Source organism: Anoplolepis gracilipes, chromosome 11 (assembly GCF_047496725.1).
Source record: "Anoplolepis gracilipes chromosome 11, ASM4749672v1, whole genome shotgun sequence".
Taxonomy (NCBI): Eukaryota; Metazoa; Arthropoda; class Insecta; order Hymenoptera; family Formicidae; genus Anoplolepis; species Anoplolepis gracilipes.
The window spans coordinates 9,493,635-9,514,448 of record NC_132980.1 but is presented as its reverse complement, the minus strand read 5'-3'; the positions used below and the strand labels follow the sequence as shown (position 1 = coordinate 9,514,448).

The 20,814-nt window shown below is 30.6% G+C and overlaps 5 protein-coding genes across 11 annotated transcripts; 3 read left to right on the top strand and 2 right to left on the bottom strand.

The window, feature by feature from the left end:
- The first annotated feature begins 55 nt into the window (after positions 1-55).
- Unc-45 (unc-45 myosin chaperone) lies at positions 56-5,030 on the top strand. Of its 4 annotated transcripts, none has more exons than XM_072902253.1 (5): positions 56-78; positions 863-1,302; positions 1,557-1,886; positions 2,083-2,523; positions 2,899-5,030. In XM_072902253.1, the coding sequence occupies exons 2-5, from the start codon at positions 883-885 to the stop codon at positions 4,525-4,527; spliced, it is 2,820 nt and encodes a 939-aa protein (XP_072758354.1). In that variant the 5' UTR covers positions 56-78; positions 863-882; the 3' UTR covers positions 4,528-5,030. The 4 variants fall into 4 exon arrangements, with proteins under 4 accessions (XP_072758354.1, XP_072758353.1, XP_072758352.1 ...); XM_072902252.1 differs by lacking the exon at positions 56-78 and adding an exon at positions 89-209; XM_072902251.1 differs by lacking the exon at positions 56-78 and adding an exon at positions 112-514.
- LOC140671134 (cell division cycle 7-related protein kinase) lies at positions 4,931-9,464 on the bottom strand. Of its 3 annotated transcripts, XM_072902262.1 has the most exons (10): positions 9,217-9,463; positions 8,774-8,993; positions 8,590-8,683; positions 8,368-8,510; positions 8,125-8,254; positions 7,864-8,050; positions 7,641-7,790; positions 7,415-7,530; positions 6,987-7,120; positions 6,548-6,697 (listed from the first exon to the last, which is right to left on the bottom strand). In XM_072902262.1, the coding sequence occupies exons 1-9, from the start codon at positions 9,260-9,262 to the stop codon at positions 7,001-7,003; spliced, it is 1,206 nt and encodes a 401-aa protein (XP_072758363.1). In that variant the 5' UTR covers positions 9,263-9,463; the 3' UTR covers positions 6,548-6,697; positions 6,987-7,000. The 3 variants fall into 3 exon arrangements, with proteins under 3 accessions (XP_072758364.1, XP_072758363.1, XP_072758362.1); XM_072902261.1 differs by lacking the exon at positions 6,548-6,697 and having other exon boundaries at positions 6,865-7,120; XM_072902263.1 differs by lacking the exons at positions 6,548-6,697; positions 6,987-7,120; positions 7,415-7,530 and adding an exon at positions 4,931-4,993 and having other exon boundaries at positions 9,217-9,464.
- Positions 9,465-9,853: 389 nt separating this feature from the next.
- Pgk (phosphoglycerate kinase) lies at positions 9,854-12,427 on the top strand. Its single transcript, XM_072902260.1, has 5 exons — positions 9,854-10,173; positions 10,263-10,611; positions 10,733-11,071; positions 11,159-11,378; positions 11,552-12,427. Exons 1-5 carry the CDS (start codon positions 10,112-10,114, stop codon positions 11,827-11,829), a joined length of 1,248 nt encoding a protein of 415 aa, XP_072758361.1. The 5' UTR covers positions 9,854-10,111; the 3' UTR covers positions 11,830-12,427.
- A 505-nt stretch (positions 12,428-12,932) lies between these two features.
- Positions 12,933-14,649, top strand: Rpn9 (regulatory particle non-ATPase 9). Its single transcript, XM_072901855.1, has 5 exons — positions 12,933-13,092; positions 13,179-13,292; positions 13,426-13,752; positions 13,821-14,153; positions 14,276-14,649. The coding sequence occupies exons 1-5, from the start codon at positions 12,965-12,967 to the stop codon at positions 14,541-14,543; spliced, it is 1,170 nt and encodes a 389-aa protein (XP_072757956.1). The 5' UTR covers positions 12,933-12,964; the 3' UTR covers positions 14,544-14,649.
- Positions 14,650-14,778: 129 nt separating this feature from the next.
- LOC140670943 (choline/ethanolamine kinase) lies at positions 14,779-20,691 on the bottom strand. 2 transcript variants are annotated; one of them, XM_072901857.1, is made up of 7 exons: positions 20,128-20,691; positions 19,002-19,036; positions 18,800-18,912; positions 18,182-18,661; positions 17,842-18,088; positions 16,200-16,364; positions 14,779-15,968 (listed from the first exon to the last, which is right to left on the bottom strand). In XM_072901857.1, the coding sequence occupies exons 3-7, from the start codon at positions 18,910-18,912 to the stop codon at positions 15,855-15,857; spliced, it is 1,119 nt and encodes a 372-aa protein (XP_072757958.1). In that variant the 5' UTR covers positions 19,002-19,036; positions 20,128-20,691; the 3' UTR covers positions 14,779-15,854. The 2 variants fall into 2 exon arrangements, with proteins under 2 accessions (XP_072757958.1, XP_072757957.1); XM_072901856.1 differs by lacking the exon at positions 19,002-19,036 and having other exon boundaries at positions 20,128-20,690.
- Between the last annotated feature and the right edge of the window lie 123 nt (positions 20,692-20,814).

The following is a 20,814-nucleotide window of genomic DNA, read 5'->3' as shown; positions in this document are numbered from 1 at the left end:
TGTTTCGGAAATGCACCTCTACTCTTGGACACGCAAAAAGTGCAACTAAAACGAACAGAGCTTTATAATTAACATAAGGTTAGAAATATGTATATATATATATATATATATATATTTTGGTAAACACACATTAAAGAGAGATGATGGAAATATTACGAAAAGTATATAAATATATGTCGTCGCATCGATATTACTCGAATTTTCGATCGGTAATGTAATTAAATTACGGTAGACCGGAAACATCATTCGGTCTATCTTTAACCCAATGCTCCCACTTACACATACGTAGAAGGCATTTTGCCAAAAATAAATTTTCACGAGGCATCTAGATAGTTCTACGCCGTTTATAATAAAAGCGACACTGACTCCAGTGTCATTCTCAGGATGAGCTGAACTGCAAAGTTATCTTCTTTAAATTACATCGGTAATAAAATTTTGAAAAAAGTGATTCACACTATACTGTGTTCTTGGAATCGTTCTTCTTTACATTTTTTTTTTTTTTTTTTTACGAGAGGTAAAATGTTTTAAATATTAGAATCTCACATTTTGTGTACTTGTTACTTCTTAAAAAATAATACAAACTATAACAAAAATTATTGCAACAATTAATAATTTATGTACAGACTTCTCGATGTTACTCTATAAATTATATTATTATTTTTATATTTGTTATTATTATTTAACGTATGTATTTGATCTGCTATATCTATATTTTTCATACTTAAAAGATATATATTATATTATCATGGATAACGATAAGAATCTTTCATCATAAGAATATTCAAATAGTAATATTAATATCAATATAATTAATATAATATTAATTCAAATATTAATATTAATATTATGTTTTATGTTATAGAGGTATCTTATAGTTACATCATGACAAAATCAGATATGACTGCACAAGAGTGGAAGGAGAAAGGTAACGAAGAGTTTAACAAAGGCAATTGGTCAGAGGCTTTAGATTGCTATACAAATGCATTGAGTTTAGTAAAGGAAGATAATGCTGAGAAAGCAATTTACTATAAAAATCGAGCTGCCGCTTATTTAAAATTACTCGATTATGAGAAAGTGATCAAGGATTGTGATAATGCGTTAAAGATATGTTCTAATGATCCCAAGGCCTTGTTTCGTAGATGTCAGGCACTTGAAGCATTAGAAAGGTTTGAAGAGGCATATCGAGATTCAAGAAATATTATTTTATCTGATCCTAATAATAAATCTATTCAGCCTATAGCTGCACGTTTACATGAAATTGTACAAGAGCGACATAAAGAAATGTCACGTATAAGTGTTAAAGTAAGTATATATGTTTGTTAAGAAATTTAATAATTCGATCCACTTAATAATTTTGTTTAATTAATTTAACTAAATAAGAACACATTGTAACATTTTTCAATTAGTAAGAATTTTGATTTAGCCAATATGATATAACTTAAATTTCATTAAATTTTTGTTACATTTTTATCTAATCTTTCTTCAGGAGATATATAGAAAATTATATTATATAAATATAATTTATATATAATTAACTTTTTATATATATATTATAGGTATCACAAATGTTAGATCTAGCCTTTGACATAAGCATAGATAAAGAGATGCGTGAAACTGCTATGAATAATTTACTTGTGCTTGCACGTGAGAGAGCTGGTGCAGAAGAGATTTTCAAACAAAAAGGTGTACCTAAAATAACACAATTTGTTAAAATTGAAAAGCATGAGGAAATAATCTGCAACGCAATCCGGATTATAGGCGAATTATGTAAAAATAATATTAGTCGAACTGAGTCTATTATAAAAGATATTGGTGTGCCTTGGTTTTTAGAAATGATAAATAGTACATTTACAGAGAGAGTCAATGCATCTCAATACTGTTTACAGGTGATTATACTAATCGAATATATATATTATTATTGTACACAAGAGAAAGTTCCTTAACATATAAATTTATATACATATCGATGCACATATGTATTTTCCATATGTGCCCCAACATGTGCTTGAATTTATATGTTTAAGCATTCTTGTCTTTATGTGTATATGAATGGAAATATATTTTATTTTTTTTTTTTTTCAGACTGTATTGAACACTTATAGTGGTATGAACAATAAGCCTGATTCAAAGCCTGACAAAACTTTGTGCGAGGCGCATAAGAAGGAAATAGACACAATTCTATCATGTCTGTTGTACAGTATAACAAATAGAACGATAACGAGCCTTGCGAGAGACGGAATAATAGAACTTATTATACGTAATATTCATTACACTGCGTTAGACTGGGCCGAACGATTGGTCGAACTTGGCGGTGTGCAAAAATTAATGGAAGTAGCCAGTGAAATGGAAGAATATAAGTATGAATCCTCAATGGATGTTACATCTTCCACACGAACTATAACCAGTGTATGCTTGGCTAGAATATATGAAAATATGTATTACGACGCTGCTAAGGAACGATTTAGTAATGCCATTAATGAATTTATTAAAGATAAATTACTTACACCCACTATAGAAGCTAAGGTATACATTTTATGATATTACATTCGATAACTTTTAATTTTCTGTAAATATTTAAATTATACGATAGGACATTTACAAAATTATTTAATGTCATTTTAACTACAGCCTCTGGCCAATTTAGATTTTTTTTTACAAAAGTAAAGGAAGAGCGCTTTAATTCAATTTTCTCTTAGCAACTTTGCAACTTTCAAATTGAAATTCTGTTATTATTAGCAAATTCCATTTTAATTTCACTGATACATATGCCTATCATCTGTATTAAAGCTTAGTTGATCAAAGATCTATTTTTAATCATTAAATACGGTAGCTATCGCGATATTTAAAAAATATATATATGCGCAAATATTCATGGCTTATTAATTAACTGTTTTATAGGTTCGCGCAGTAGTTGCGATAACGACTTTATTATTGGGCCCACTAGATGTTGGAAATGCAATCGTAGCTAAAGAAGGAATTCTAGAAATGATCCTCGTTATGGCAGGGACGGATGATCTGTTGCAGCAGAAAGTCGCTTGCGAATGTATCGTTGCCGTTGCATCAAAAAAAGACAAGGCCAGTGCAATCATCAATCAAGGTGTAAATATATTGAAGAAGTTATATCAGTCTAAGGATGACTCAATCCGCGTTCGAGCGTTAGTGGGATTGTGTAAGTTAGGAAGTTCAGGAGGCACAGATGCGACTATTAGACCGTTTGCAGACGGAGCAACGAAAAAATTGGCTGAGGCCTGCAGACGATTCTTGATTAATCCCAAGAAGCAGAAGGATATGAGAAAATGGGCTATAGAAGGTTTATCATATCTCACGTTCGACGCCGAAGTCAAGGAGAAACTAATGGAAGATCAACAGGCCATTCAAGCTATGATCGAACTTGCCAAAACTGGTGATCAGTCTGTTCTCTATGGTGTGGTTACAACATTGGTGAACTTGTGCAACGCTTACGATAAGCAAGAGCTTATACCTGAAATGGTTGAGTTAGCAAAATTCGCGAAACATCATATTCCCGAAGAACACGAATTAGATGACGTTGAATTTGTGAATAAGAGATTGTGTGCGTTAGCCAAGGCTGGTGTAACAAGTGCTCTTGTCAGCCTTGCTAAAACAGACAGCCAGAATAGCAAGGAGTTGATAGCGCGCGTTTTTAATGCGATATGCAGTCAACAGGAAGTAAGAGGAATAATCGTTCAACAAGGTGCTGCGAAGACATTATTACCGTTAGCACTAGATGGCACGGACAAGGGAAAGAAGCAAGCCTCGCAAGCTCTGGCTCGTTTGGGAATCACGATAAACCCCGAAGTCGCATTTCCTGGTCAGAGAATAATGGAGGTCGTTCGACCATTTATAAATCTTCTAAATCCAGAATGTTCTGCTCTCGAGAATTTCGAAAGTCTAATGGCTCTGTGCAATCTAGCCGGCATCAGCGATAGCGTGCGGAAACGTATACTGAAGGAAGGAGGATTTCAGAAGATCGAGGCCTATATGTACGAAGAGCACGACATGTTGAGACGCGCAGCCACGCAAGTTATAAATAATTTGATAATGTGTGAAGATACAATTCGATATTACGAACAAGAAAACGATCGAATCAAGTATCTCGTGATATTGTGCGAAGACGAAGATCAAGATACTAATATTGCAGCAGCTGGAGCCGTGGCAATGCTAACATCAGCTAGTACAAAGGCTTGCGAAAAGATCTTTGATTCGGAAAATTGGCTAGAATCTCTACACTTTTTACTCGCCAATCCAAACTGCGATGTACAACATAGAGGTATCGTAATCGTGCTGAACATGATGAGAAGCACAAAGGACGTCGCTACGAAACTAATCGAAACGGATATAATGGAAATACTGATGGCATTGAGTAAAAACGATAACATGCAAAACAAAAAAATCAAGGAATTGGCATCCACTGCTTTGGATGCTGCCGCTGAATGGAAATTGATCGAGAAAAATGTCGATAAAAATGAATCGTCAGAAGGCACTAGTAATATTGAGCATGTCGATTAAGCAAATATGTATGTAATATAACTATATATAATATATTCATCATATATAATATCATATATAATATAATCATGTATGAACTTGTTAACATTAATTCAAATCTAAATGTCACATGTACTTATCACATCAAGTGACATTTATGTTTATTGTTAAAGATGTATGACTTATATGCAATCAAAGATTTCATTAATTTTAAATTTGCCAATTAAGATTAAGATTATTAAAGAAAAATTTTAACAAATTTAACATCAAAATATAAAAATGGTGCTAATAAAAAATTAATTAATGAATTAATGTATATATTATGAAAACTGAATCAAAGTTAATAAAATTGCATGAAAGCAAATGATATACAATATTCGAAACATACCTGTACAATAAATTGTTAACCTGCCAATGAATGATACATGCAATGGTGATGTTTGTAGAAAGACCTCCAAGTCATCTGCACACTCTCAGTAATTGCCATCTGTAATACATATACATACATTAAAATTAATTTTTATCACAAATAATTTTCAAATGAATTAATTTCTTACTAATCTAGTACATATGTTGATGAAATAAAATGATAGAAAATTTTTATGTATCTTTGCTACTTGCATGACAAAATCATTTAGATTTCACATTTAAAATATGAGCAAGAACTATCAGAATGTTAAAAAAAAATAGAAAAAAACAAGAAAAAAATATATTAAACGTTATACTCATTATTAAACATTATACATTTGTTTTAACGAAATAAAAAATGAAAGAATACATGTAATTTTTCAAAAGATAAATATCCATCAAATCAGTATTTAATTTATTAAAAAATATATAAGAAATAAATGAAAAGTTATTTATATATGTATTGTTTTTCATTTTATTATATGTTTAATAATTTTGTTACTTTATAATCAATATGTTGTGGTAAAAGTTAAAATAATGATACTAATCAATTCAATAAATTTGAAGATGATTATCAAAATTTGCAACATTATAAAGCAAATACAATCCAAAACATCAACAAGATTTTTAAAAAATTATAAATTATATAAATTTATGTAAAATTGTGTATGTGTATGTGTATGTGTATGTGTGCCTATGTGGAAAAACCAAAAAAGTAAATGCATCCTTAATGGATACTAGATTATCTGAATCGAAAAAATTGCTTGATTTTTATTCTCAAAATTCTCGTTTAACATGCTGTAAAACTAGAAGAAATAATTTCATAATTTTCTCAAAAAACAACACTATTGCGAATAATTATATCTATTTAGTTCGATTATCTCTTTGCTGGCTTATCTGTACGAATATTATCAACAGCCGCAATCTGTTCTTCTGCACGACACAACGTTCCCGCGCGAAAATAAATCGTTTCATTATGCGTTTAGCCTCTTGAACCAATCGGGATGAAAGGCGCCAGAATTCCTTGTCCTGATTGGTCAAGCCAATCCGAAGAAATCGAAATGTACCGAAAACTACCGAGCAATCTCGAACACTTTGGCGCGAAAATTCAAAATCCTTTAAAATCATTATGCAAATGAATATGATACAAGATATTGAGAATTAATATTTTATTTTTTTCAAAATTGTGTGAAAATGCGTTTAATACGATTATATGCATTCGAATTTTAATGATACTTCTGATTTTCTCAAATTGTCTTCAGCTAGTGTCATGACACAAATAATAACCTCTTCCTTATCAGTGATGCAAACATGTCTAAAAAGAAACAGCTAAAAAAAATCATGATTCGTGAAGCCTCACTATGCGATAAGCGATATATATGCAGATATTTTATTCGCAACAGCAAGGTTGAAAAGTATTTGATAAATATATCGAGTTAATAAATATACTGAGTCTAACCTATATAATATTTTTCTCACACATATGTAAGTGAAAACATTTTATCTATGTTTTATTTTCATTTTAATAATAAAAAAAGCATGCTTATTGTTTTTTTTTTCACTCATTATTCTAATATTGTTGAGATTGTTTTATATTATTTATAATTGGAGAGCTTGGGATTTCTCATTACGATGATAACACGTATGATAACATAAAATTAAATATCTTAATAATAATTTCTTTCAGTATAAAACTCTCCAGGGGTTTATTACACTCTCTGTAAAGTTTGTACCAAAAGTCTATCATTATTTTTAGACCCCTGATACAGTCCACACCAGGGTTCTGAAAATAATTAAAAGAAAATAGAAAAAATTATAATAAAAATTGAAATGAAAAAAAAATAATAAAATATCAAGTTATGTACAATATATAGTTTGATATTTATTAAAATTCATTGTTTTAAAACATAATCATAAGAAAATCTTTTATTTTCAATAATTCCTTTAAAGAAATTATTACTATATCCATCAAAAAGTAATTTCACCAAACAAATTTGTAACTAAAGTTACCATTTTAAAGAGATGATATAAATAGACTTATGTTATTTGATTTTAAGTATCTATTTACATACTTTGTACGAATATATCATGAACTTAAAAATGGATGAGATAATGCCTGTTCAGCGGTGATACGTGTTTCATAATTTAGATCTAGAAGTTTATTCAAAAGCTGGTATGCTTCCTTGGGATACTCAATATTTGGCACCTTAAAAAATTTTAGAATAATTTGCAAGAAAGAAATATTATGCATTATTAAAGTAAAGGAAAAAGTCAAGATGTAATCAAGCATTCTATTTTGACTCCAAAAACAATTATCTTGAACAATTTTGAAATGAAGAGATTAAATCACTATTAATAAGTGGGTATTCTATTATTCGTGATGATTTAGATGCCTTTTAATATAAAAAATCTTATTATATCTGATTATATTTCTCTCGCTTTACAATATTATATAATTTTATTAAGTAAAAATTATTTGAAGTATAAAAACACAATATACCTTGCATATACTATTTTCTCTATCATGCGTCATGCTTCTGTTTCTTTTTCGCAACTTTAGGCATAAAGACATAATATCAATGCCTGGTAAATTTTCACTAAAAATAATCTTTTTACCTGATTCAAATAAAATAAAAATAAATAAACACAATCCACAAAATAAAAATTAATAAAATAAAAAAGAATAATTTGAATAAATTATTTATCATAACCATGATAAAATATACCTAATTTTTCTGCACATTGTTGTACTTTGTGAGATCCAAATATCGTTGTTATTTCTGCTAGAGCTGTACAGTCATCGGGCGAGCGAAAAAATACTTGTGTACCACTGAGTATGCATAGCATCATCACACCACAAGCCCAAATATCAATTGCTGAAATTTTATATCCTTTTTCACTCACTACAAATGTAAAATCATTTTGTTTCAAATCATTCTTATTTAGTACCTGAAGTTTGTGATGGATGTTTCAGCAAAACTTCTGGTGCACGAAATCCAGGTGTACCTGCACGAGGTGCCGTTTGCTGTGGTTTTGTTAAACATAGTGTGCATACTTTAGGTTTCTCAAAACAGTTACATTTATTATCTGTGTTGTTCTTTGCTGTGTTTGAATTAAGCTGAAAGCTTAAATTATTCTAAAACAGATTACAATAAGAAATAAGAAACATCAAAGTATTATTAGATATGTTGCATTTGTATGAAACATTACTTCGTTAGATCTCTTCCGCTTCATGCTCTGTATTTCAGTTTTCTGTTTTTCTTCATCTGTTACTTTCTTCAAATTCTTTACATTATATTCAGTGCATTGCTGTGCAAGCCCAAAATCTACCAATAAATATCTGTAAGAAAAAAACAAAAATGTTAAATTATATATACATAATTGTAATTTATTTTAATTAGAAAAAGAAAAATAGAAAAAAAATAGAATTGAAATTCTGATATATAAATTTACTTTCTATTGGTACGGTTGTAGAGAAAATTACTGGGCTTCAAATCTCTATGTATGATATTAAATTGATGAACTCTTCGTACAGCAGTTAATAGAGCTTTCATATAATCCTTTGCCTCTTCTGCAGTCATATCTTTGACATATTCCTAATTATAAATTATTACATTGTTAATCTTGTTAAAAATTGAAACACTTTACAAATTTATATGCAAATTATAAACTTACTGAAAATTTATCATGCCTCATATATGGCATTACAAATACTACTGAACCATGATTTCTTAAACATAAATCTATGCTAACAATATGATCTTTGCCTCTGAAATAAATTATATTTATTTTTGTCAATATTAATTAATATAAAACTACAATATACTTTTCTTCTCATATTGAAATTTGTTTAGCATACCCCATCTGTTGCAAGCATTGTAATTCACGTTCAATTCTTTCAGGATGACAAGTGGGAATTAAGTGTTTCAACGCAAACTTTTTATGTGAGTGTTTATTAGAAGACTTCAGAGTAGCTAAAAAGACAGAGCTAAATGTACCTTCCCCAACTTTATAATGTATATGGAATAGCTCCTTTAGAAGTGGGATTGATTTTTTCAAATTTGCACAGCTATCTTTTTCTAAAACAGCACACAAATATATATTATACATTTTTATTTTAGCATAAAAATTTCATTAAAACATATGTATCTATATATAGCTTCTGAATAGATATGAGTTTAGTATTTTTGAATTCTCTTAAGTAAAAATATAAGTAAAAGTAATTTTTATTAAATCTATAAATTATAAACAATATATTACATTAATTTGTTAAATATAAGAAGATACTTAAATATGAATTACCATCATTGTCGGTTTTATCTTTTCGATGTATATCATCGATTTCCATTCTGTCAAATTTTTCAGAACTTTTTTTAATCACTTGTGTAATTATTGTACCAACGTATCACTAAATTTATCTTTTTTAGGATTTAGCATTTATTATCAACAATTGCTCAATGAATCATTAATGTGACTATTATAATTATAACTAATATAATGTAACAAACATAACCTTTAGAAATTGGCATTATTTCGCGCCAATTTTCTAGCGAAAAGTAAAGTCCGCTTTTCATGAGATGATGTGTTTGTTCTTTTTATAGCTACGTCAGATTTTTGTTCATATCATACGTGATTGGATAATTTTTATACGCGGTTATTTAAAAATCTGAGTTTAGTTTTCGTATAAAATTAAAAAAAAAACAGGATAGTAGAATTCAAATTGACAATCAGTTGACAATTTTGATGTAGTATAATATGGTTTATTGTATTTTATAATATACAATGTAATAGAAATGTATGTCATAATATTTTGACTTTTTCTTTGACACAAAAATAAGAGTATGTAATATAAGTAATATAAAGATTTCAGAACACGTGTACGTTAATTTTTTGTAATTTGCAGTATGTAATTCTACGTCAAAACGTTATGATTTCGATTTGGTCAGATCGAATACATCATATATTGCGAAGAATTACGGGAGGTCGCCACGTTCGACGACCTTGCTTTGACTTTGGATCTCGGATTGGAAGTCGGGATTTTAATTCCTCTTCGCGGTTAGATTTATTGAACGGGAGTCCACTACGTGACATTACTTATCCCATTAATAAAGACTTGAGGAGTCTCGTTACACCTGATAATATTCGCTTTCTCTTCAGAAATTTTGTGACAAGTAAAACTACAAACAGAAGCATCGTTATGGCGCTCAACAAGCTCAGCATTGATAAAGTTGAATTGGCGGATAAAAGGGTGCTTATACGGTATGTATTTTTTATGAGAGAAAATTAAACTCCAGAAAAAAAATGGGGAAAAAATTAAAAATATTATTCATGGCAATATGATTTTCCAGAGTCGACTTCAATGTACCGCTAAAGGAGGGAAAGATAACGAATAATCAGAGAATCGTTGCTGCATTGGATACTGTGAAATATGCCATCGACAAGAAAGCCAAGTCGATTGTTCTAATGTCCCATTTAGGTCGACCTGATGGGAAGAGAGACGAGAAGTATACACTAAAACCTGTAGCCGATGAACTGAAGAATCTGTTGGGAAAAGACATTTTATTTTTGAATGACTGTGTTGGATCTGAAGTAGAAACTGCTTGTGCCAATCCAACACCTGGTACTATTATTTTGTTAGAAAATTTAAGATTTCACATTGAAGAAGAAGGCAAAGGAGTAGGTCCCGATGGAAGTAAGGTATGTAAGATTTTTTTCTGTAAATTTAAATCTTTTGTTTTAATCCAATTGACAATTTTTGAATATACCTATGAAAATATAGAGATCAGAAGTAATAAATTGATTTATTGTTTGATTTAAGGTTAAAGCTGACAAAGATAAGGTTACAGAATTTAGAGCATCTTTAAGAAAACTAGGAGATGTATATATAAATGATGCCTTTGGAACTGCTCATCGTGCTCATAGTTCTATGATGGGAGATGGATTTGACATAAGAGCAAGTGGTTTTCTATTGAAAAAAGAACTGGAATACTTTGCAAAAGCTCTAGATAATCCAGAAAGACCATTTTTGGCTATACTTGGAGGAGCTAAGATTGCCGACAAGATCCAATTAATTAACAATTTGCTAGACAAAGTAAATGAAATGATCATTGGAGGTGGTATGGCTTACACGTTTTTAAAAGTGTCCAAAGATATGAAAGTAAGTAACATTTAACAAGAATTATAGGCAATATAGTAATATTTACAATTAAATATATTTATAATTGTTACATGTTTGTAATTTTAGATTGGAAATTCACTATTTGATGAAGAGGGTGCAAAAATTGTAAATGATTTATTAGACAAAGCAAAAAAGAACAATGTCCAAATTCACTTACCGGTAGATTTTGTAACCGCTGATAAATTTGCGGAGAATGCAACAGTGGGAGCTGCAGACGTAGAGAATGGTATACCTGATGGATGGATGGGTTTAGATGTTGGCCCAAAATCGAGAGATTTGTTTGCAGGTAACTTTTTTTATATTCATAATAATTCATAAACTCAATTATTATATACATAATATTATATATTATACATAATATTTTAGAGAACATATATATCCAACATTATAAATGTAATACAAATACAAATGTTTAATATATAATATATAAATATGACTGATTATATTGTTTTGATATAGAACCAATCAAGAGAGCAAAAGTTATAGTATGGAATGGCCCAGCAGGCGTATTTGAATTTGAGAACTTCAGCAAAGGCACAAAGAGTTTGATGGATAATGTCGTTGAGGCTACAACTCGAGGAACGATTACTATCATCGGAGGCGGAGACACAGCGACGTGTGCAGCCAAATGGAAAACGGAAGATAAAGTGAGTCATGTGAGCACCGGTGGTGGTGCAAGTTTAGAGCTTTTGGAGGGTAAAGTATTACCTGGAGTTGTTGCCCTTTCTCCATCGTAAAATTGTGTTCATTGTAAAATAATGAACATTAAAGGCCAATTTTATGAAAGAAAACGTACAATTATCATGACATTAGTCATTTTCATAGAAGTTTAACGAGTAGTTGTTGGGGAATGAAACTATTCGTTGGATTTAATGCTGATAGATTATAAGAAAAAAAAAAAAAATATCTAAATTAATGTAATTATTAATGTAATCATCAATTGTTTCATTTTTCAGAGCCCCCTATTTAATAAGAAATGTTAAAATTATATCTTTTCAGATATTTAGGTCTTCATATAACAATTATATTAGTGAACAGTTATAGATACAGAATGCATAAAAAAATGCATTATATATCATATATAATATATTAGGAGAATATTAAACTAATGTTATATATTAGTTATTAAGGAAATAATTGTAAGATGGAACAGTCACCGTTATTAAATGTAATCGTCCGTGCACGGTAAAATGTTCACTCATAGGTTTGACACAAATTTCAGATTGCTCTGCATCGTATAAAATTGTAAATATATTATGTTTTATTTAAATATTAATGTGGTTATATGCTTTTGATCGCTTATATAATGTGTCAAAAATAAATTCTGATATCTTATGTTGTATCTCTTATTAATGATTTATGACATTTAATTATATCTTATATTGTAGCAGCCTTTCTTCAAAGTTAAGCAAAATTGAAAATTTATCAAAATATAATCTTCACATCTCTAATATCAAATATTAATTTAATTAATTTATAATCCAAGAAAAATGCATATTTCTAGATAAATACATTTTTCGCAATTAAAATGTGTCTCATTAGCTTTATAAAAAACATGTTTTTATATTAGAAGATGTTTATATAATATTGTTAGAATATATCTTGCATCTTTTTAAATAGATAAATGCATTTTTTCGCAATTAAAATGTGTTGTATTATCTTTATAAAAAACGTGTTTTTATATTAGAAAACATTTATTAGGATAAGTTCGAAAATCTTATTCGTGGAGCAGCCAATCAGATTGACCAATTAGAACAAAGAAGTCTTTCCGAACGCTGTAATAATACAGTGCAACTAAAACGAACACACTTGAGGAATCGAGAACGTAACCATAAACGTATCGCGTTTATTCGTCTCGCGTCTTGCTCACTCATGTCATCAGACATGGCGGTATCCGTGGCGGTGAAAGATGTGAATACTTTTCTCAGCCAGAAACAAAATGTTTCCGACAAGGAACTGGCTGCAGAATGGGCTCAGCTCGAGGAGCTGTACGGCAAAAGGTAAGACAAATATATATTATTTCGTATAGCAAGATTTTACGACGGAAGAAATAACACATGGATGTGTCGGTCCCGGTGACTTGCAGGCTTTGGCATCAGCTGACACTGAAACTGGAGACGTTTGTGAAGAATCCGACGCTCCAGCAGGGAGATAATCTCGTGCAACTGTATGTTAACTTCCTATCCACCTTTGAAAATAAGTGAGTATTTTTTAATCACATCTTATTTCGAATTTAAATAACTATATACATTTTTCTTATATTTTACTATGTTATTCTACATTCTCTTTATTCTTACTTGTTATTAAAATTTTTTTTATTATGTTTTGTGAAGAATAAATCCATTGTCATTAGTGGAAATATTGGCCCATGTGATACAACAATATCAAGACAAACAGGAGGCAATTAAATTCTTGGAGAAAACTGAAACTAAAGTCCAGAGTAACAATGAAGCTGTTGCTCTCTGCAAGGTTCTCAAAGGACAGATCTTATTGGATAAACTAAATAATCAAGAGCAAGCAAAAAAGATTATAGAAGAAGTGGAAGCTATGCTAGATAATGCCGACGGTGTTACAACAGTTCACGGACGTTTTTACCTTTTAGCCAGCCGACTATATAGATTACAAGGCAAACATGCAGAGTATTATCGTACAGCATTAAGGTATGCTTATAATTTATATTAATTTATTGAGATAACTAAATCAAGTTAAAATCTTTTTTATCATTAAGATATCTAGGTTGTATTGAACTGAGCAGCTTGAGCAGGCAGGAGCAAGAACAACATGCCTTCTTCCTTGGTCTAGCAGCGCTCTTAGGCGAAGGGGTTTATAATCTCGGAGAATTGCTGGCACATCCAGTCCTAGAATCGTTAAAAGGCACACCCAATAATTGGCTCGTCGATTTGTTGCAAGCTTTTAACGCTGGTGATATCGTCGCGTTGGAAAGATTGAAGCCGCAATGGAGCAAAGTGGCTGATCTAGCTGCCCAGGAATTAAAATTGAGACAAAAGATCTCCCTGCTGTGCCTCATGGAAATGACTTTCAAGCGGCAAGCCAATAATCGGTGCGTATAATTTATTAACATCTTTGATACACAATGCTATAAAGCTTCAAAACTTTGAGAATTACATGAAATATTTATTTAATTTCTTGTCAAATGGGGATTACATGATAATGTTTGCACAGACAGCTGACGTTTGCGGAGATCTCTCACGAAACGCGTCTGCCTCTCGGTGAGGTAGAATTATTAGTGATGAAAGCTCTCGCTCAAGGTCTCGTTCGGGGTGCCATAGATCAGGTAGCGGGTACTGTCAACATGACTTGGGTGCAGCCACGCGTTCTAGATCGCAGCCAAATTGCCGGGATGGTACAGCGTCTCGATGGATGGTGCAAAGATGTTAGTTCAATGGAGAAACTTTTAGAGTCTAGGGCCTCTGAAATCCTTACTCTTTGAGAAAGATTTGTTGTACAAATCATTTTCGACTTATTATTAATTTGTTACATTACAGTAAAATGCTGAGATTCACACACTTATGATTAATAAAATCAATTTCTTAACATACTGTCAACAAATACGAAAAATTATTTCGTATATTTGCATTTATATACAAAGTCCTCTATGTGTAATTTTTTCTTTTTTTGCAAAAATTGTAATATTTTTAAAGATATATAAAGGAAAACTCACAAAATAGAAACAAAAAAGATAACATTTTATTTGAAAATCGTGAAAATACATTTTTAATTTTTGGTGCATTTTATATTGATAAATGTCTGTATTGTGAGTGTTGAATGTTGTCCTCTTCCGTACAATATTAATTACTTGTATTTAATTATAATATACGAGTTATATGATTTCAAAAGTAAAAATGGCTAATATTTCTCTTTAATCTTATTTACAAATATGATTTATATGTAATTATTACACATAACAAGTAAATAAACACATAGATTTCAAATGAACACAATGATTAACAAAAAACAATTTAGGAAATACAGTCTTACAATAAATAAATAAAAATTTAAAAAATAACAGACTCAATTTAATTGAGCATATAATTTTGTACACTCAGACTTGTCGTTTTCGTTCCTTATAAAAAAAATTCTCAGCGTTTTTCTCATTCATTCAAATTAAAAGAATATTGCAAATAAAAATAATCAAAGTGCTTTTTTATGATTTAAGTACTTCTTATTTTCGATAAAAGTGCATTAACACTCAAATATTATTAAAAATATTAAATGAAACGTTTAAGTACATGCTTATTCTATATCACATGGTTGACTTTCCCTTTACTCTTGATTTGCTCCGTTGATTCGTATCGTTATTATTTCCAAACAATATACTTATACGTTAGCGAAAACAGCAGAGTACATTATTTCGCTACTTTGAATGGATAATGATTTAGTATACTCTATTAATAGAGTTATTCATTATTCGTTGGTTGTACCAACGCCATCAGGTGGAATTTATAAAGCGAATGAAGCTACCTACTTTGTCCAGCGAGAGAACATCTTCGGCTCGGATGAAAACATCAGTTTTGAACAGAAAAAGCCTTATTCTATGTTGACTACTGTATTACCGTTAGTATTATATATTTACCCCGATACAATATAAGTAGCACATCACAATCCTTATTTTGCCCGCCTGTGTTTGTACATAATCAAGGTTGTACATAAATCAAGGATGTTCTCTCGCTGAACAGAGTATACTTATGTAGCAAACTGTTATAAATAGATTACGAATGTATCTTCTTTCGTTTTAGTTTTTTCAATCTATATCTTTGGATCTTCTTTTCAAGTTGCCATCTAAGGTTGGTGGACCAGAGGCAAGAATCTTTTCTTTTAGATACATATAATTCTTCAATCTGCAGGCAGCATAATCCTAAAACATACAGTTCTGTTTACATATTTAAATAAATCTATTACTTGATTAAAAATGGAAATAGTCCACGAAAAGTGAGATAGAAGAAAGATAATATAAAAAATGTATTTAAATATTCTTATATATATGTCTGATAAACGATGTAAAGTATATGTTTAAATATCCTTATAATTTAAAAAATTTTTAATTTATTTAAAGTATTATATCAACATCATTTACACTTATACATACCCAATATCCAAATGGAATCTGTGAAATTTTAGCATTTACGATGCTCCAAAGGCCCCAGAACAGATGAGTAGCTAATGAGAATATCCTCACTTCCATCATAACACGTTGCTCCTCCAGGGATCCTTCTTTCCCCAGTGTTTTCAGATAGGCTCTTATGAAGTTGAGCTGTCGAGAAAAGATAGATTATAAAACCGTGTATTGAGGAAGAGGCAAAGAGTTACCCTACTTTTGTACTTTACAATTTGTTTAATAATTGTTGAAATAATCTCTTTAAATAGTCTCTTCATAATAGACTCGTTTATATATCAAAAATATTCAATAATGATTCTCTTAAAAAAAGTAGTTTATATAACATAATATATATAACAAGAGACACAAAACATTGTTATAACAATACGAACAAACTGGGCGTACACAGAATTTGAATATTATTACTGACAAATGAGATAATATAAATAACGCATCTCTGAAGAAGAAAATTAATTTACATGATATGTGATTTAAACATAACATGAAATGTATATTAAAAAAAGAAATATGAATATCTGCATGTTGTTTTTATTTCATATAAATCTAAAAAAAAAGATGATCATTATTCAATATATATCATATTTCATTATCAAATTATTCATACCTATCTATATTTGTGTGTGTAATTAAAAGGTAAATATTTCCTATTTATTTAACGCACGCGATCATATATCCCCAATAATATTTTATAATCGACACAATTATATATAGTGTGAATAGTTTTTACGCAAAATTAACTATTAATTTGGCACGTATTAATTATATGTACAGAATCGCATCGGTTAAAGTGCTAAATACTAGAATAATGCACTTTTACCGCTACCGAAACCGTACATTCGTACAAGGGTACGCAGATTATGAATTGATTAGAGTGAGGAGAGTGTACAGGTACTATAAAGTGTAGATGAGCGGATAGGTGTTGCCAAGATGGTGGTACCCTGGTTCCACAAATGTAGAGCACCCACAAGTCGGGATCCATCTCGCAGACATTGTCATTCAGATTGCTGGCCATTTTTTTCTCTGATTGCAGGCATCAGCCTTGTCTTGACGGACTGCGGTCCTGCGAAACTAATATATACACACGCAGCACACGCCAAGCCGACATCCTATCTACTGTGTGTCCTGACACAGTACCGAATATGTGAGTATTTGCAGCCGAAGAGATATATCGTGTAAAACAATAAATTATAAGATTCTAACAATTAATTTACACATTACATTTCTGATACATAAAATGTATACTATTTTCTTAATCAAATTTGCATTTCTTGTACAATTTAAATAAATGTTTAATAAATATAAAAAGAAAATAGAAATAATAAATTAATTTTTTCCCTTTATTGGAAAGATTAACTATTTTGGTATTAAGTTATTATTGTGCAAAGCTCACGAATTTTTTTCTTTGTTAACTACAAAATTTCCCTTATCAATGTAATTTTATACCATTATAATAGATATACCTATCTTTTACTTAAGAGCATATATTCTTAATGGTTTAATTTGTTTATACAAACTCATGATATGATAATGCTGGATGAAGCATATTGAACAGATAATCAAGGATATCTTACCCAGATTAGATCGCCAAATTTTTTCTCATTTTCAAACTTACCTTTTGTTCTTTTGTAGGACCAGCAGATGGACGTTCGTGAAAGAAAGGATATTCCGACGCAGTGTAGTCGTATTGCCATTCAGCAAAGTGATTAGCGATATCAAATCCTCGATAGTTGTAGGAACAATATTCGAAGTCAATGAGTACTAATTCCGGCTTTCGCGTATTTTGGCGTAGAAGTATATTGCCTTCCTGCATATCGTTATGACAGAATGTAACTGGATGTTTTTGTTGCATCACAAGTGCCCTGAAAAATAGATTGGAAAATTTAAATGTCAGCATACATAATGTTTTCTTTATAAATTTTCTATCTAATTCTTTTTAAACTCCTTTTACTTACTTGAGCCAATTGATTTCATGCTCCAAATTTATGTATTTTATTGTGCTAATATTTTCTAACTGTTTAATATCAATGTCTTCGATATTCTCAAGAATATCTGTCGCTGTATTAAGCCAATTATTCATTGTTTCCCATATCCATTTAGGCTCTTTGCTAATTGGTATCTGCATTGTATGTATTTGTCCCATTTTTTCTGCAATCAGCAAACTCAAAGTGGAATCTGCCAGTTCTTTTGTGAGTAAGGGTCGGGCGGGTATGTACTCCTCTATGCGACCACCAGGGAATACTCCATGCAACTTGGGACCGAGTCTCCTCTCAGAGAGTAATGTGAAGATAACAGATTCTGTAATAAGACCCTCTAAGGCTCTCTCTCCATGTATTTGTCCATATAGACGTAGCAAAACTTGACGAGGTTCTCCTCTAACTGGAACTGTTCCTTCAGGAAGCTCAATATTGTACAACCAGTTACTAAGACCACCACTGAAAATAATGGTGTAGAATTTTGTTATTTTATTATCACTGAATTAATTTATCTGCTATTAAATATTGTATGTAAATTGTAGTTTATTTTACATAAAATCTTTTTTTTTTCTTTTTTCATATAAAAATCTCACAAACCTGATACGTTTTAGAATAATATTCTGTGCTGTAACATGTTTCCAAACACCATGTAAATAATCTCGACAAATTCTTGCAGCAGTTTCCCTCATCTCGGGATTCTTATCCGACATCTATCATAAAACATACAACTTGCAATAATTCTGAGATACTAATTATATCTTTTCTTTCATGAAATAGTTAAAATATAATTTTCTCTCACCGGCTATTGATAAATCATTTCAATCACAGTCTCTCCTATGATATGACGGAATGCGGCAAAAATAATCAAACAAATAATAGAGATGTAACATGATTCTCAAAATGATTTCAGCTAAAGATGAGTACGCAGATTCATAATTATAAATGGAATGTAAAAATAGCGATTAAAAACTATACCAAGTCATGCATACAATATTAAAATCATCTACTGTTTACAAAAAAAAAAACGCATGCCTCACGAGCAGTAGATCTCAAAGTAGTATTCAGCAAATTATATAATATCGACATTTGGATATGAAAACATTTTAGGTTTACGTATATTTATATTCAATAAGGAGTGATAAGAAAAAAATAAATTTTAAATTAAAATGCAGTATATCAACAAATATATAAATATATGAAATTTTTGGTAAATTGCGCTTAATTGACGTATGAATATATATTGCGTATTTTTTTTACTGATAAATTAACTTTTTCAACATGCGATTATCATTTTTTGTAAATTATGCTTAATTGGCGTATGAATATATATTACGTATTTTTTTCCTGATTAATTAACTTTTTCAACATACGATTATTATGACGCACCCGTCACTCTGTTTACTAAGAATTTTCCATCGCAATTTATAATTGGACATAATAACAAGCTCTATTTATACAATTTTTTCAAACACTATCACGTGTATAACAAGAAAACAGAAATATTATTAAATATTAAATATTATTAAATATACAAAAAAAAATAAATTAATGAGCATTGTTGATACAACATTGTGCAAGATACCTATCAGAGGAAATGATAACGTATCGGAACAATGCAGCTAAATTCATCTAACCCACTCTGATTAGCTACGACGCAATCGCGTATAAACACACATACACACACACGCATACACTGCGTAAACAATTATAAATAATTATATATTTCAAGAATATTGAGGGGATAAAATATAGCGAAGAAAAAGCCTCAAGGCTACGAGCATTTTATCGCCAGCAATCCAATTTTAATTATTATGCTATAGGTATCGTGTTTATGTAAATAATTTTCAGTTTCATGCAAAAAAAAATTTCGAAAAAAAAGAAACGCAATAGATATATAAAAATCTATCATAGTTTACAGTAAATACCTTCTGTTCGACGCCCACGCCCATGCTGGAAAGCTTCTAGATTATTCTTCGATATTTCAAAATAAGCTGACGTGAATAAATTCTCCGAAATCACTCGCACGTCACTCGGGGGAGGACAAACGGGGAAGCTGAATTTTCCGGACGTCGAGATGCCAGATATTATTATGACGTACACCCCGAAAACTATAATTAATATTGGCACCCGGTGATTCACAACGAATTATGTCACAAGAGACACGTAGCCGGATAAAAGATAATTTATATTCACGTCTGTATTGCGTCTTTCGCGACAAACAAGAGTCCACGGCCTTGTTAACAAAACACTTAGACAGATAGGATATTAGCAGCGTTCAGTATTGCGGAATATGATGTAAAACACAACTACAATGGAGCAATATATAATATATAATAATATACAATAACTCCTTATCAATGAGAGTATTTTTTTCACGAAATATACAGCGAAAGAAAGAAAAAAAGAGACAAAGCTCTGAATAAAAACAGACGACAGACGGCTGTTGGGTTGCCAATGACTCAATGCGCTCTTTTCCGTTTGCTTTTGTTGCAGCTTGAGTTTGCAGCTCAGCCTCTCGCTCACTCGAGAGCGAGAGCGCCAATGAAAATGCGCACGTGGATCAGCTGACTACCAATAGATGATCGGATTACTGCTAAACTGCTAAGTCGACT

What these genes read in the sequence shown, in the direction of transcription:
- Unc-45 (XM_072902253.1), top strand. Translation starts at nt 883, where the DNA reads ATGACAAAATCAGATATGACTGCACAAGAGTGGAAGGAGAAAGGTAAC. An exon ending in CATCTCAATACTGTTTACAG is followed by an intron (nt 1,887 to 2,082) that starts GTGATTATACTA and finishes TTTTTTTTTCAG; the next exon opens with ACTGTATTGAACACTTATAG. An exon ending in CACCCACTATAGAAGCTAAG is followed by an intron (nt 2,524 to 2,898) that starts GTATACATTTTA and finishes ACTGTTTTATAG; the next exon opens with GTTCGCGCAGTAGTTGCGAT.
- LOC140671134 (XM_072902262.1), bottom strand. Translation starts at nt 9,262, where the DNA reads ATGGAAATCGATGATATACATCGAAAAGATAAAACCGACAATGATG. An exon ending in CAATGCTTGCAACAGATGGG is followed by an intron (nt 8,684 to 8,773) that starts GTATGCTAAACA and finishes AATTTATTTCAG; the next exon opens with AGGCAAAGATCATATTGTTA. An exon ending in TGAGGCATGATAAATTTTCA is followed by an intron (nt 8,511 to 8,589) that starts GTAAGTTTATAA and finishes ATTTATAATTAG; the next exon opens with GAATATGTCAAAGATATGAC.
- Pgk (XM_072902260.1), top strand. Translation starts at nt 10,112, where the DNA reads ATGGCGCTCAACAAGCTCAGCATTGATAAAGTTGAATTGGCGGATAAA. An exon ending in GATAAAAGGGTGCTTATACG is followed by an intron (nt 10,174 to 10,262) that starts GTATGTATTTTT and finishes ATGATTTTCCAG; the next exon opens with AGTCGACTTCAATGTACCGC. An exon ending in TAGGTCCCGATGGAAGTAAG is followed by an intron (nt 10,612 to 10,732) that starts GTATGTAAGATT and finishes GTTTGATTTAAG; the next exon opens with GTTAAAGCTGACAAAGATAA.
- Rpn9 (XM_072901855.1), top strand. Translation starts at nt 12,965, where the DNA reads ATGTCATCAGACATGGCGGTATCCGTGGCGGTGAAAGATGTGAATACT. An exon ending in GAGGAGCTGTACGGCAAAAG is followed by an intron (nt 13,093 to 13,178) that starts GTAAGACAAATA and finishes GGTGACTTGCAG; the next exon opens with GCTTTGGCATCAGCTGACAC. An exon ending in TATTATCGTACAGCATTAAG is followed by an intron (nt 13,753 to 13,820) that starts GTATGCTTATAA and finishes TTTATCATTAAG; the next exon opens with ATATCTAGGTTGTATTGAAC.
- LOC140670943 (XM_072901856.1), bottom strand. Translation starts at nt 20,151, where the DNA reads ATGGGCGTGGGCGTCGAACAGAAG. An exon ending in GCGTGGGCGTCGAACAGAAG is followed by an intron (nt 18,913 to 20,127) that starts GTATTTACTGTA and finishes GTTTTATGATAG; the next exon opens with ATGTCGGATAAGAATCCCGA. An exon ending in GTCCTACAAAAGAACAAAAG is followed by an intron (nt 16,365 to 17,841) that starts GTAAGTTTGAAA and finishes TTTTCTCGACAG; the next exon opens with CTCAACTTCATAAGAGCCTA.